Source organism: Triplophysa rosa, linkage group LG8 (genome assembly GCF_024868665.1).
Source record: "Triplophysa rosa linkage group LG8, Trosa_1v2, whole genome shotgun sequence".
Classification (NCBI taxonomy): domain Eukaryota; kingdom Metazoa; phylum Chordata; class Actinopteri; order Cypriniformes; family Nemacheilidae; genus Triplophysa; species Triplophysa rosa.
The window spans coordinates 4,628,084-4,644,844 of record NC_079897.1 but is presented as its reverse complement, the minus strand read 5'-3'; the positions used below and the strand labels follow the sequence as shown (position 1 = coordinate 4,644,844).

At 39.2% G+C, this 16,761-nt stretch overlaps 1 protein-coding gene across 3 annotated transcripts in view; it reads right to left on the bottom strand.

Moving 5' to 3' along the window:
- The window catches only part of oxr1a (oxidation resistance 1a), a 145,060-nt gene that overhangs the window by 10,355 nt on the left and 117,944 nt on the right, over window positions 1–16,761 (bottom strand). For all 3 annotated transcript variants that reach the window (XM_057339320.1, XM_057339319.1, XM_057339321.1), the window contains 6 exons: window positions 13,224–13,376; window positions 12,594–12,775; window positions 10,226–10,893; window positions 8,637–8,666; window positions 5,436–5,598; window positions 3,397–3,562 (listed from right to left, as the gene is read on the bottom strand). In XM_057339320.1, coding sequence (XP_057195303.1) covers window positions 3,397–3,562; window positions 5,436–5,598; window positions 8,637–8,666; window positions 10,226–10,893; window positions 12,594–12,775; window positions 13,224–13,376 — 1,362 coding nt within the window. The remainder of the gene's footprint in view (window positions 1–3,396; window positions 3,563–5,435; window positions 5,599–8,636; window positions 8,667–10,225; window positions 10,894–12,593; window positions 12,776–13,223; window positions 13,377–16,761) is intronic.

The following is a 16,761-nucleotide window of genomic DNA, read 5'->3' as shown; positions in this document are numbered from 1 at the left end:
CTTGCTTTATAGGATATTGATTGGATAAGGGTAATATTTAATTGGTCACAGTCATTTGATTTTTATCGATGTGAGCAGGCAACCCGGCGAGTGTTTTGCATGATTGTGTAAATTGCTTTACATTAAGACATGAAAACCAACTGTTTTTCTATCCAAGGCAACAGCAGAGCCACACAGAAACAACATTAGAAATATCCAGCGTCCCTTCTGACCTCTCACCCTCTGAAATATTCACCTTAAACTAAACATTTTGTAAGTATTAACATTGATTTCTTAGTTCCAAACCCGCATGCTGTTATATACACAATTATATATGGACAATTTATAGTGACCGCAGATATCGAGCTCCAAAAAACCCTTCTGGGGAAAAACAATAGAAACCATTTAATGAAAATAATAATGATCTCTGTGGGTCTCTACTGGTGAAGTGATGGTTTCTGTTGGTGGGATGTTATCTGGCAAATGGTAACTTATGGAATGCCATTAAATCCTACTTGAATAATGACCAAAACATACTACATCATCAATTAATTTTGTAATGGTTTTAATGGTGAACAGCTGATGGTTCATTATGGCGTTTGTAATGGAAACCATTCGATTTTCTTTCGTCTTTTTTTTCAGCAAGGACAAAAATACAGCATTAGGTCACATAGTCTTCTGAATCCACATGATAGCTTTGTGGTTACAGAATGTGTTTTGAAAGCTCCTCACACAAAGCTATTGCATGGCTTTAAAAGACTTGAAGGACATCGCAGGAGTTATGTTTTAGTTCCTGTTTAGAGCTTAACTTCGCCTGGATCTTAAAAATTCTCCTTGTATGACTGCATTTTTGAAATTCCATGAGCAAAATAACATCACAGGGGTTTAGATCTTCATGGGGCGGGTAATGACAGTTAGGTGAACTACTGCTTTAACACCCAACAAGGGTACGACAGACACTCAAAGTGAGTTAAACCTTAAAATGACATTAAAATGTTGCTGCATGTATTCTTAAATAGAAATCGCAGTCTCATATTTCCTCTGTTTGTTTGTTTCCACACATTTGAAGGCGTGGCATGCTAAATAACAATACAACACAGGATGACATCACTGCACATGTAACACGTGTACAGTTAAATTCCTCCAACCCACTGACTTCCAGTCGTACTTTAGTCAAAGTGGAAACGACCACACAAGCTGTGAATCTAACCTAAGACGTTAAATAAAAGCTTAAGCCGATAAGTTGCCACTTTACAGTCCTGAATAATGTACAAGGAGGAAGGTAAACTAGAGCATTCATAAAAAATGCAGCTCGTGCCTGTCAGGTGAGACGTCTAAACACTGATTCACACAAACACACAAGATCCAGCATCACAGATCAGAGATCAACAGCTAGCCAGACTTTTACACTCTTTTATTTAGGGTAAAGGCAACACCACGAGCCCATTTAAAAGCCAAACAGTGAGTCATATACGCTCGTAACATCAAACCCGAGCTCCGAGCGCCCCGCAGCCAAAACATTCACACAAGACACTTGTGTTTACATACGTATGTGTACTTCGGAGTCAGCGTTTCTCCTTGCTTCACCCTCTTGGAGAACATGATCTCACCGTCCGCAATATTCAACCTTCATTCCGCCGACCGACAACATGCCATACATAAACACAACGGAAAAAGGGACTGACTTTTCCGGTAGCCAATGAATGTGCGCCGAAAGAAGAACGCGACCTCTGATTGGTCAAGGGAACACATATGACCCACCTCCTCTCTGAATGACTTTAGGGATTTTAAAGGAACAGTGACTCATAAACTTCTAGTTTGTAAAGATCGATTTTTTTAGCAAATGCGTCAAGTGATTTATTTTATGCGAATTAGGAATAAGTGCAAAGGGACAAACGACAACAAATAAGTGACCTTTCACTGTCGAACGTACGGAGGAATGACAGGCAGTTTCTTTATCTTCAATAAACATATTTCCCTCTTATCTCTAAAAGCAAACTGTCCTTTTGCTAATCTAATGTGCTTCATAAAAAGTATAGTAGCTAACTGTTACATTCAACCCGCTAAAAGCAACACACATAAATATAACCATCCGTGTCTCAAAACTCACCATAAGCACAGAATTAATAATCGATAATCGGTCTACACGGGCATTTTTGACATCATAGAAGGTGTGCGTGAGATTCATTACGTAAATACATTTCTTCAAGGTTAAGGTAAGTTAACGAATACGGACTGCAAGCAACTGCAAATTTATATATTTTTCCTCTTCATTTATAGAAATAAAGAGGTTGATAATATTTATCAAATATTAGCACACTTTAAAGCAATAATCAAATTTTCCTAATGATTTTAAATCGTTGTCCTAATATGAAATACTAATATATATACTATTTTAAAACACAAAAAGAAATGTAACACCTTATGAAATCCTCACGTCTTTTTTTGCAAAGAAAAAAAACTTCACTCAGCACTTGCTGAATAAATGTGAGCACTCAAATGTGTGATTCTGGAGATAAGTGTCACTCAATGGTAATAGTTCACGACTCGGTCCATGCAGTGATCAAACCACCAGTCTTCCAGTTACTAAGCTTCACCTACTACACCACACCACCTGTGTGGTCACGGTCAGAGAAAGTTAATTTTATTTATTCATATAAAAAGATCACGTGGCTTTGCAAAGATCCCCCAGTTCCAGAATAACAAATCAATCTATTTTGTTTCCTACATCATTAATTTAAAGTCAAATTTAAATCCCGCCACAGTCATAGTATCGGTTTCTCAATGTCACAGATTAGTTTCTATAAGGCAACCAGAACACAATGACATGCAGGGATAAAGTTTCCTATTGTCCAATCAATAAAACACACAACAGAGTCATAAAAGGAACACATCACGTATAATACACAGGATTACAACACTTGCACCTGTAGGCATGATTTGCTTGTATCTCATTGAGGTATGACATAATAGAGTAAAGCCATGCCTATTTCATAGACGTGAATGAGGAATTCATGCATGCAGAAACTGCATACATGTGCCTCTTTGCCAGGAAAAAAAACAATTACACATTCATGCAAAACACACCAGCTGCAGGCTCACAGTGAACAGGTGCATCTTGGCATCACGTGAAACTTATTGACCAAGTGCGTAAAAACCTGATCTTAGAAGCATTCGGCGAGATTTAATACGGGAACTTTAACATCAAAGTATAATTGGTGCAAAAAAGTGCATGTAGTAAAGAAACACAATAAGGACACTTCCAGAAACCTGGAACACAAAAATAGACAATAAAGACACAACAACAGGTGCAAATACAAGTGAACATATCGGAATCAAATATAGTGCAGATCAACAGAAAGGATACAGACACAAGCATATAAACAGATATAATAGATGTAAGCCGGACGGACAGACCTCCCACTCCTTGGTCGAATTGTCTTGTGTCTGCTGCTCCTCGTTCGCCTCCGAATCCTCAATTTTTTTCACTACGATGAAGCCAGGATCCCGACTGATGCTTCCCATCCCCTCCCCGAAAACCTCCGGACTCCACTGGATGAAGAAAACGTACAGGTGGTCTGACCTAGAGAAACAAATGGGAATAGTTCATCAGATCAGCCAAAATGTTTAATATCAAACAAGCAGGGGTGCAAAAAACTGTGTCACAGTGTAAATATGTGGAGTTCTGCACATACAAGCTGTGGACAAACTCATTGTGACTGCGGTATGTTTGCCTCAGGGTGCAACGGATGGCCGACAGGCAGTCTGAGCTTCAAAGCCTCGTTTCTCGCCCTCTGCTCTCATACTACTGTCATGATACTTCACACTGATCTTCCGGGTCGCCACATAACTAGATCATGTACTGCAGCCAGAGCGCAGCCGCGTCTCTCTGACAACAACAGACAACAGTACGACCGCAGTGCTCTGCACTAGAAGTACAGATGGTGTACAGAAGTGCAGAACAGCACACAGTTCTGAAGACATTTTTTAACACTGAATTGTGTTACAGCTAATTTAGTCTGATTCCTATTTATTACTGTTCTGATCCATTCTGCTTCTTATAAAAATATGTGTGACTCATCTGCTGAGGAGAAACAGACAGAATGAGTTCCAGTGGGATGTTGAACAGTGAGCTCTCGTGTTGAATCTCAGAGCAGATTAGACAGTGATGGCTCTGTTGTAGCACAAGAGCGCTGATCGCATAACAACACCGTGACAAATGAACATAATTCCTCGCTTGAAAATGAAAGGGACTTTTCAATTGAATTATGTGCCGTAATTTCATAGAAAAAACATATTAGAGTGAAGATACTAAAAACATATCCAGCTCATTTTTACTGTATGTAAAATTTAAATGAATAATATTTTGCATACATTTTTTTATCTTCATTTAAAATGTTTATTAAAAAAACTTCACAATTTTTGTACAATTAGGCACATTTATAATACAAAAGTAGGCCTATTATAAAAGTATATATAGTTATAAAACTATCCCTAAATCATCATTACCGCCAAACTGTGATTAAGTAGATACCTAATTTATATATATATATATATATATATATACAGTATATTTACATTAGTCATGAGAACTGATATTATTTGCATTACAATAACAAAAAACGGATTGTAAATTTGTAATATCATATTTTTATTGAATATTGTAGTGTTTCTTATAATTATTTTAAAATACATGCGCCATCATAATCTTTAATCAAAAACTTTGACCTCCTTCCCCCCTCGAAACGACTTGTCATCACTTCCTGTCACGAGGATTGTTAGAGTCCGGTTGGGAATAATCCTCCACGATTGACTGCAAACTCGCATTCAAATCTGCCTCCATTTTGTAGCAACGCCCACCTTCCAATGATCCAATAAATTCTCGATGTGGGAAATCAAGTCCCGCCCAACGTTCTCTCATTTCAGAAGCCGTTTTACTCAGTTATAAGTCACAATTCAGAAAAGAATACTATTGTTACTTCCATTTCATGCCGACTTTAATGGTCGTAAAATAGCTTACATTTTCAATATACAATATAATTTCTCCCTTTTCTTTCTTTTGTTTTTAAAGTCACCATGAGACGGAAATTGCGATTGACTTCTTTTGCAATTCAATGTAATCCAGAACATAATCTGAACAATTGCATACATCTACTTTAAACATCTTTAAATCTAAGCATCAGTGGCAGGCTGCAACCTGATTGGCTGCTACCACATATCAAGAATAACTTGTATCACAAAATGTATCAGTGATTCAGGGGATTTTATTTAGCAGCAAGTAAACAACCAAATGTTCAGTTTTACTCTCAGGGTCACAGCTGAATTTAGACCGGACCGTCTCGCTCTGTATAAGTGGGCGGTTCTTGGCCAGAAAAAGATGGATCAGACTTTATGCTGATACTGGACGATAAAAGCGTGGGACTGAAGTTTGAGTCCGAAATATCTGCCCAACTCACCTCTCCTGTGGAACAGCAAACCAATATTCGTGCTTGCGGTCACGCTGTGCGTACTGCTGCATTGATGCGCTGGCGTTGGACACGAACGTCTTCTTCATGGCCTTTCCAACTCGCAGACACAAAAACTTGTGAGACTTCTGCCTTTCCTTGGACGCCATTGGACCTGAAATAGCCAGAGAATCATAGAAAAGCCTCTATCGTGGATGATCTACGGGGATGATCAACTTAGTCTCAGATGATTCTTCTAAAATTGCTTAGAAAAAATAAAATTAGAAACAAAATGACAATTTTTAAAACAAATTAAAAGTATGGAGCTGTAAAGTGAACGTAGATTATAAAACAATTTTCAAATTTGGATTTGGGTAAATTTGATGAGAAATGTTTTAGTTAATATTATTGACTTTTGCCTGCAGACTTGCAGTCTGAGCAAATCCGAGCTCAGGCTTCATATGACGCCATATCAAACTAACAATAATGCATCAATCATCTCATTATCAGATTGAAGTACTCGAAACAAATCAGCTTGTTGAAATAATCGCTGATGCAAAAACTCAATGCGTCTGATGAACAAAAGCCACAGCGAGCTCGGATCCAAGGCCAATTGCAATGCATCTTTTGTTAGTAACTGATTAGAAGGTCAACGCTGCGGGAGGCTCCGAAAGAAACACCTTACATCCGTGCTGCAGGAGCCAAAGCCATTTACAGAGCCAATGTAACATTAATCTATTTAGACTGCCGCACACTGTGGGAGCTCATTCATTTTCAATGGCCTAATTTGGTGTGTAATTCAGATTACTTAAATTGGTCGTGAGCTGTCATAATAACCCCCTGTGGTTTGTCACGATGGGTCTGGTGGTTCAGGTGGGACAGACGTCAAAGTTCACACACACATGCACGCACGCACGCACGCACGCACACACACACACACACACACCATGAGGCTGAAGAATATCTGTTGGAAGTCTTTAAAAGAGTTATTTCATAAATTTATTTCTGTAATTGTAAATCACGATCACATTAATGTATTCAAAAGTCAATAAATTGCATAATTTTGTTTGCATGGAATAAAAGACTGGGGTGTATGTTTTAAAAATGCTCAGCATGTTTTCACAGTAAAATGAACTAATAATCCCAAAAGATCAAAGAAAAGTGTTTCAAAAGATCAAGATTGAATTTTGCACAAAAAAACAATGCTGCCAGTCAAACATTAGCTAGCAAGTTGAAAGTATGTCTAGCCAGTATTATTTTGTCTAGCCAGCAGGGGCATTGCTAGACCTAAAGCTCTACTGGGGCACAGGGCCCCATTACTTTTACTATCACTTTTCTCTTAAAAACCTGCTGTGTGCAAGAAGTGTGCAACATAATGCACTACAAACTCCCCTTGCTTAAAGCACTATTCCTACAGTGCAACAATACTGGGGATGGTAAACATTTATGTATTTAAAAATATTTAAATATCTTCAACATACTTAACATGCACTGTATGGAAATAATGAAAGCAGAGAGAATTTTTTCTTACACATCTGCATTCATTACACGATGATAACAATGAATACTTTTTTTCCAGGAATTTACAATTACAATATTTCATCGTTTTATGGCTCCGACTAGGGTTGGGAATCGAAAATCAATTCCAATTTGGAATCGGAATCGAAAGGCTAGGAATCGGATCGGAATCGAAAGGAATAGGAATCGGATACTTGAGATTAAAATTTGAATTCCTCTTATCAATTCCTGTGTGCATATTTTCAGAAAAGTACATGCGTTGCATGATCTGCTGATATCTCAATAAAAGCCCTTATGAAAATTATCGATATTTTTTACTATAGTAAGCATAGTTTAGCTATAGAATTTGCATTAAAGCACAGGAATCACAAATTAACCATAGTTGCATTATAGTAACTGCAGTTTAACCATGATGTAGTTCAACTATGATAATACAAATTGTAATAAATCAGAAAAGGTGTGTTTCTATGTGTAAATATACACAAAACGGTGCTCATAAATATATATATATATATATTTTGCAAAGAAGTCAATAAGCAGGCTACATGACCATACAGGTTGATATCTATATGTTTTACTTCAACTGTGGAATCGAAACTGGGAATCGATAAGAATCGAAATCGATAAGCAGAATCAGAATTGGAATCGATAAAATTGAAACGATTCCCAACCCTAGCTCCGACTAATATAAAGAACATATTTTATCTAAAAAAAAATATATATTTTCTGGTTTAAGTCCAAACAAAATTGGTTCATTTTTTGAAACCAACTGTACTGCCAACTTTTTATGTGATGTCATAAACTAGAGATAGTACATTAAATATTAATTTCATGTCTGAAAGTACAGAACACAAATGTTTTTCTAAGCAACAATGCAATTTTACAGACTTGACAAAGGTTTTCCTGAGACATTTTCTTCTAATGTCTGAGACCTGACTGGCTGGGGATGTACAGTAGTTTGTTCATCAAGTTTTACCTGCCTCAAACTCTTCATCTTCTTTCTGCTTCCATTTCCCTGCTATGCACAAACAAATTCTGATGTCCATCTACAGGGGCTATTAATGATCGAGTCAAAATATGATGATTGATATTATTTAGAAACTACCTCAGTCGCGTGTCATTACCCTTGCGCCTGCTTTTATGTGCCAATCGTAAATAAATAAACAAAGCAGGATGTAAAAAATGGTTTCTCATTGAAATTTTCTTATAAAGTAAAACTATCTGCGTTTCTTGCATCCAGAAATGAATTTCACCCATTAGAAATATCTAAATCTCCTTTTTTCGCAAGTGTTGAAACTATTTTCCTGCTGTTATAAACCGCCTCTTGTTCTGTTGTGTGTGTTGTTTGCAAGCGTGCACGTTCGGTTTGATGGGGTCTAGCTTATCTCTATGTGAGAGAGCGGGCCGGTGGCGCAGTCTGCTGTCAAAGATCAAAACAAGGTGTAAAAGCTGTGTTAAAGTGGCCGTGCGCTCCCTCGGGTGATAACAGGTGAACCACTTTTCATTTCCCAGCATTCTATAGTTTTCCATCAACAAACCCAAACCACACAGGGTTATCACACTTCCCAGCATGCCACACCTCAAACTAACACCAGAAGAGACTTTGATAGCAAATGGTGCAAGCCACTATCTTCAATGCCGCTGACAATGACATTCAATGTTCAAGGGATAGAAAATCTGTCATTATTTACTCACCCTCATGTCGTTCGTATGATTTACTTTCCTCTGTGGAACACAAAACAAGACATTTTACATTTCCGACAATGCAGTTACAATGTATTTGTACACAAATGAAGAAAGTCATTTTGAACAACGAGAGGGTCTAAATGATATGAATACTAATTTTTGGGTGAATCTTTGTTGGGTCTGGGCTTTCCCAGACATCACAACAGTAATGGCAGACTTGTTGTTTAAAAGTTATTTTTTGGCGGAGACGCAACTTTAAAGGGGTCTTATTAAACCATCATAGTGCCAAAAACCTTTTTTACACACTATGACCCTTAACTTGAGTTTTGGTCACCTTGTCTTTAAGATTGTGACGTAAACAACATCTTAGCAGTTTGCAATGACTTCAAGATCCAATATAGTTTAGTCTAAATGAATAGCATTTTGAATGAAGGAGAAAGTTCTGAAAGTTAAAAGTATTTTCTATTGATGGATTTTATTTTTGTCATACAAAAAAATACATTTTTATTTCTAATAATTTGACAATTTTAAAAGGTGTTTATCATACGTTAAGGAGACACACCCTCTTATAAAACCATATCACCACAGTTTTACTAAAGAAAACATGGTTAAAGAATGGATACTATAGTAAAAACATGGTCAATTTGGTTTAACTATAGCAACCATGTTTCTTGGTTTATTCTTAAATTATTTCCAAAGATTTGACCATTTTGAAAGGCGTTTATCACAGGTGGAACGAGACACCCCTTATGAAAACTAACCATGGTTTTACTATAGCCAAAGTGCCGTAACTACGTTTTTCTCCGAAGATTGATTACCATTTGAATCGCCACTATTTTACTACAAATACTACGGTTAAACAATGGTTACTATAGTAAAAACATGGCTAATTTGGTTTAACTATACACTCTAAAGACGGATGTGTTAAAAACAACACTGGGACAATTGTCTGTTGTATTGTCTGTCTGTTATTTATTTAACGTGTTAAACAGCATAACATAAAAATGTGTTAATAATTAAAGGTGCAGTTTGTAAAAACTGCCGCTAATCAGCGCACGATCAAAACAACAACAATGCCATAGCTTGATGATGCTGTGAAGGAGCGTGGAATGATGGGATCTGTTGTCTTATATTCCACTGCTGATGGCCATCAATCAGACGGGAACGAGAAATCATGTTAGCAGATGAGGTAAAGTTTTATAATTGTTGCGAATAATTGTGGTCCATAAATAAATGACTGTTCCAAACAAGTTAGTGGCTTGCTAGACGCTAGACACTACTTCCGCATTTGTCCAAGACACTGTTGTCATGCGGTTTCTATGTCAGTAAAGGCGGTAACAAAGGGGAACGTGGATATGACGCCATTGACAGGCGACTGCACAGCCCCGTGTCACTGTTTAGAATGGCGATTTTCTCACGATTTACAAGTAGTTGGAAACATTTGAGATATTGTAAGTACTCAGCTGAACAAAATATATAACACTAGCCTAGTGGTTTTGGGATATTTTACTGCAAAATTGTTACAAACTGCACCTTTAACACATCCTTTTTTAGACAGTTTTTTTGTCTTTTGGATATCCCCCCCAAAATTCTCATACCTTCAGCCGAGCTCTGCCTCTGGCTGCTCATGGACTGCTGGACGTTCTCTCTTTGCGCCTGCTGGACGCTCTCTCGTTGTTCCTTGGCTTGTTGCATAGTGTGACTCATGCACATCTTCCTCAGCTCCTCTACGTCTGTCTCGGAAACTCTGGATGGTTTAGCCCCGTCTGGGCAACTTTCCAACCCCGTGGCCTCTTCTGCTCCGGGGGCAGAGCTCTGAGAACCTGAGGCGGGGGCGACTCCTTCATTCTGGCATTGGGGTGGCTGCTGGTGGTCCCTGCTGGTAGGTGTGCTTGGCTGCTCCTGACTGGGCTGTCTGGAGCTGGTGGAGGTGTTGGGCTGGGCAGTTTCGCTGGCTGGTTCTCTCTCCTCCCTCGACGCATCTGGCTTTTCTTCCTCATCTGTATGGCAGGCGGAGGGTTGGCTTTCCTCGGGCGTCTGAGGTTCCTGTGCGATGGTCTGCACGGATTGGGACGAGGCTCCCGAGGATTTGTCCCCCTGGTGGAGATCCTCTGTGGACTGTCGCTCCTCACAGATGGGCGAGAGCTCGGATTCGGTGAAGACGTCCTCCGAGATGGAGCCTTCGGTGCTGCGGGGGGCCGTGCTGGCGCTGTCGTAACCCTCCCGCAGGCGGTGGGAGCTTCCGGAGAACACGGTCTCAAGATCCCTGGAATAGAGAGAGAATGAGGGCCACACCTTTAAGATGGCTTTGATGTGATTCTGTGCTGTTTACAACCTCTATAAGAAATGCAACGTTGTATGAAATTCATTTCACAATATTCCATCCATTTTATGTAACATGTGGACTTAAGTCGATCTGTGTTGATCTTGCTTTTTCATTTTCTGTAATTTACATTTTAATGCATTCGACAGACACCTTTATGCAAAGTGACATATAACTATTGTATCAGCACATTTCTTTCCTGCAAAACCAAATGCTCATTACTCTAATGTAGAGTGTTTAGGAATCACGGTAGTATTCATGATGTGATGGGATTCAAATGGGAATAATGGAACTATAAAAACCTCGCCAGTAAAATGTGTGAATGCATTAGAAAAATTAGAATTTTGTGCTCAACTGCCTACTATAAATAAAATAAAATAAAATATATTTATTTAAACCTTAAAACTAAAAAATAACTAAAAATATCTCGACGAGTGTGGCTTTTGCACAGCCTCTGCAGTATAAAGATAAACCTATAAAACAAGAGCGCAATAAAGTCTGAATGATACTTGAGATAATTAAATCCATTGGATGCAATTAACAGGAGTACAAGTGAATATGAAAGTGCATAAATGAAAAGCAGGTCTCTCTTTCTGTACATCTGTACTATGAAAGACTATCTGCGTGCCAGATCCACATCCGAGACCCTGCGGTGAACCTAGTGTGACTGCTGAAATACACGACGCCGCTCTGAGCCGAATGCAACACACCATCATTCACAGACCAACAGAGGATATAAATATCTGGGGGTGGAAAGGCTGCTTAAATCATTAACTTCTTATTATAAATGGAAACGGGTGAGCAATCCAGATGTAGGCGGCTAAATTTACGCTTCATTAACCTTGGAATAAAAATCCATTTCCTGTATAATAATGCCGAACGCCGGATATCTAAAGAAATCATACAGGAGCGTGATTCCTGATGCCTGTCTATCAGAAAAACACTGATTTGTCACATGAGAGAGCTTCAATTTAGAAAGACGAGATAAGATGATGAATCCAATTAATAACACGCTGTGGGTGTAATTTTAACTTTTCTTTCATTATCAAAAGCATTTGTCAGGTGGCACAAAAATATGAATTATTATTATTATATAATGATTATTTATTCGTAAATATTGTATAAATATATAAACGTACATACAAATATAATATAAAAACGCATATTTTATTTGATTAATAAATCAAATTCTAAAAAAAGTGTCCAGTGTGTAATTTTTTGGAGGATCTATTGACAATATATGCAATATAATATACATAACTATGACTTCAGAGGTGTATAAAGACCTTACATAATGAAGCGTTATGTTTTTATTACCTTTGAATGAGTTATTTCTATCTACATACACCCCTTGCATGAAATTCAAACTGCCCTACAGAATGCGTTTCGTAAATACGTTATCTCCTTCGGCAAAGAAGCGGAAACATGGCGACATGTTTGTCCTGTGTCAGCCGCCGTAGTGCTTCAAAAGGGAGGGGGGAGCGGTGGAGTGAGCCGTTGGTTGCAATCTGCTACCTCACCGCTAGATGCCACTAAAATCTCCTTTAAAAACCCTTTATACAATCTCTTCTGTTTCTAATCAAAAGAGACAAGCTATGTGATGAGTCCATCTAAAGTGCATCAGAAGAAGCTTGTTGTCTTACGGCACTGAGTCGCGGATCTTGCTGTCTGTGATTTCTCTGTAGACGGCTGCGGACTGAACCTCCTCCAGCGGACACATGATCCCATACTCCTCACATCCTCTCTCCAGCACCAAAGGATCCGTCCGATGAGGGTCAAACATGATGTTGTTGGGCGTCACCAGCAACACCCCACTTACAACACCCTGTAAAAATATAACAAGTATTTAAGATGAAAGTCCTTATTCACACGTGATACTCATATGTGATCACTTTGTCTTATTTCAACTATACACTTCAATTCTGCAGAGCTTTCAAAGAAGTCCTGGTTATAGTTCACTAGAGTCTATAGCTCCTCATTAACATCCTTAAACCTTACAGGTCCTGTATCTCAAACAGTTAAAGTGAGAACACGAATGATTTGACAGTGTGAGAGCGAACCAGCACTGCATTAACACTAGAATATAATTGTAATGCAGAAGGTATCCACTGAGGGCAAGCCATCTGCGCTGCTCAATTCTTACAACATCAGCAAATCCAGTAAATCCCTGGCTCTGCAGTCTCATAAATGACCATCCTGAGGACGCCTCTGCACACAAGTTACGACAATGCAACTTTAGAGACGCCGTCACCGAAAGGAGAATACTGACTTACCTTGCCGTCTGTGATGTACTTGCAGTTAATTTTGAGGAACTTCTCCGTCAGCGCCTCCTCTTCTTCTGAGGTGGAGGAAACGATGCGGGAGGGCCGCAGGGCGGAGAGGACCGGAGGGGTGGGAACATCGGAGCGAGGAGGACCATTGGAGTCCTGAGGGAGACAGAGACAGAACAGATCACATGTTGAAACAAACCATTCATTCACCTGCATTCTTGACACAAAAATGTACCATGGTAATCATGTCTGCTAAAATATAACATGCTCCAGAGTTATTTGCTGCAGTAAAGCCATTGTAAATAAATATGGGATGTTCCTGCCCTGTAAGTCCCCATTGCTCATTGACAGCACAGAATTGTGGGTAGTGCTGTGATTGTGTGTGTGAAGGCTGCAGAGAGTTCTGGAGGAGGCGTGAATACTCAGACAGCAGGAGCAGAGAGTGGGCGCGCTGGGTCTCCTGCAATCATGACCTCCTGCCCACAACTGTCTGCTTTACACCGACACACACTTCTGCACTCATACAAACCTTTACACACACACACACAGCCCTACGTACACACCCAAACAGTATCACTCTCTCACACCTCTTTACACACACTCGTGCAGACATGCACACATGCACGCGCGCATACACACACACACAAGCACGCACGCACGCACGCACGCACACACACACACACACAACAAAGGCACACACTTTGGGCACACACTTTCACTCTCTCTCTCGGTCAAACACACACACTTTCACTTTTACGTTTGCCAACCCATTTTTACACAAAAAGACACACACTTTCACTCTGACCAAACTCTACACACAATCTCAGACACACACATTATTCGTGACTCATCGTTTACAGAATAAAAGTTTTTGTTTACATATGTTGGTGTGCTGTGTATGATAATTATGTTATCTCGCAAACATATTTGCGTTATCTCGCAAAACTTTTGCGTTATCTCGCAAAACATTTTGAACACTTCGTGTTTAATGTCCCGCTGGTAGAATTTAAGACTAGCTCTGTACATAAACATTGGTCTATAGTCGCAGATTCCCGGAACAATAACTCGTGAGCTAAACGTTCTCATAACACAAATGACACCTCATTCTATGTAACGTAAACAATGAATTTTAACTTAATTTCCCACAAATCGAGCTTTGTATTGATCTCAGGCGGGAGCCAGTTTAGACAAGACCGAAGGGATCGTCTGTAAAGTGCAAAACCCGAAGATCATTAGGCTACAAAAAATAGTCATTAACTTCAGTGCTACATACTGTAGTATAACTAAAACCAGTTTAAATTCAGCAGGAGAGCATTAATGTGTAAACTGAATTTGTTGAGACCACAGTGTGTAACATTTAAGTTATTAATGACTATTTTTGTAGTAACGCTTTTCGGATTTACAGTCACTTTGCAGACGGTTTCTTTGGACTTGTCCATGTCGCCTGCTCATATAGAGATCAATTTATATTCTCGTTTTGAGGAAGACTGGGTTGTAGATCATTGTCTAAGGAATTATGTGTTATTTGTGTTATAACAACGTTTAGCTCACGGGTTATTGGTCCGGGAATCTACTCTGAACTGCTCCATTATTAATGTACAGAGCGGGACAACAGGACGTTTGAATGTTTTGTGAGATAACGCAAATATGTTTGCGAGAGAACGCAAAAGTTTTGCGAGATAATGCAAATATGTTTGCGAGAGAACGCAAATATGTTTGCTAGGGAACGCAAAAGTTTTGCGAGATAATGCAAAACCTTTAAAAAAATATTTTCTCTTCCCTCTCATATTTTTTCCACCCCATGTCCCTAAAGGGGCTCCGTATACAGACACAAAGATTCTCAGCATCTAAAAAATAAAGTCGTAGGCAACCGTTATTTGAACACAGTGTCAATGCCGTGCCTTTGGAGGGTGTGGTTTTGAGAAGTGGGCGTGGCATTAAAAGTATTGGCTATGTGCATCAACAATCTAGAAACAATCAAATGCCTACAAAATCTGTCCCATCACATGTTTAGGAGTTTTACGATTCTAACTCCTTGAGCGCTAAGGTCTGTTATCATCACAGCAACACATGAATCATAAAAATGATTTAGAGACAATTACAATTAACGTTCATTAACCAAACCCCCAAAGCTGCTCTCACAAAATCTTCACTGACAAGCCCGGCAGTCGCTGTTCCCACCCTCTGGCCTCCAAGTTACCCATCCTGCCGTGCCGTGACAGAGCAGCCCGCCCATCAGATCCCAGAAAAGGCAACTAGAGAGTCAAAACATGCCTTCTTGAAACCCCATTCACGGTTAACGCTCTCCACCTCTTCCAAATACAGCTCCTCGTCCTCTGTCAGTTCAGGAAGAAGGCGTTCGTGTAGCACAGCGCCGGATGACACGGTGCCACTGTTACAATGTGCTGGAGAGCGCAAATAGCCTTGTGTATTTACAAACTCTGACGCCGGCTTGCTGTTTATAGCATGTTTCATCAGCAAAGCCACTATTAACCGCAGAAATTAGAAAGAAAGTCGTGTTCAGGGGATTAAAAAGCAAGTACAAACTTAAAAGAACAAATTAACCCATAGAGCCTTTTAACTAGATAATATGGAGGCTGAGGTTTTTGCACACCAGGAAATCTTTGGTAAAAATTCTCAAAAATCGATTTAAATATGTATTACAAAATGTAACAACATAAAAAATGATTTACATTTTATAATACCCTTTTACTTTGACAAAATGTTACTGAGAAAATTTGGCCCCTGGAAAGCCCGACTTCAAAGAGCTGAAATCAATTTTTTTCAATTTGTCCATTATTAAAGTATGCTCTTTTGCATTCATGGTCAATTCATAAACAACATCACCGCACTAAATCACAGATCAATTTCTCAATTACTTTAGTCTAGAACTCAATTACTTGGGAATAAGAGCTTACAAGATCACAGGACAACACAGAGATTGAAATTGATAGAAATGTCTGGACTGCAGGAGAAGTAGTTTTTAGAAGCCTAAACCTATCGGACGCGGAGGACAAAAATGATGTGTGTGGGTCTCCTCAAGGCCATATGGAGCTTACCTACGCTGGGCTGATTTCACACAGCCCAGTGAGGAGCATCTTAGCCATTTCCAGCCTAGAGGAAACCAGTTGCCGGATTTAGAAGCTAAGTCTGTGAAGAAGGATAACACTGACCCCGGCTCAGGGCTGTATACATGTGTGTGTGTTAGATCTGCTGGACTTTTCGCGCACAGTTCAACTCAACACAACACAGTACAAGATAACTCACTTCTGCATAGTTAAAGCGATCGTTCACCCCAAAATAAATTCTGTCATCATTTATTCACCCTATATTGTCATTTCAAGACTGTTTGACTTTCTTTCTTCCGCAGAACACAAAAGAAGATATTTTGAAGAATGTTGGTAACCGAACAACGGTGGTACCCATTGACTTGCATTGGTTTTGTGTCCATACAATAGACGTGAATGGGTACCACCATTGTTCGGTTGCCAACATTCTTCAAAATATCTCCTTTTGTATTCTGCAAAAGTAAGTCATAAAG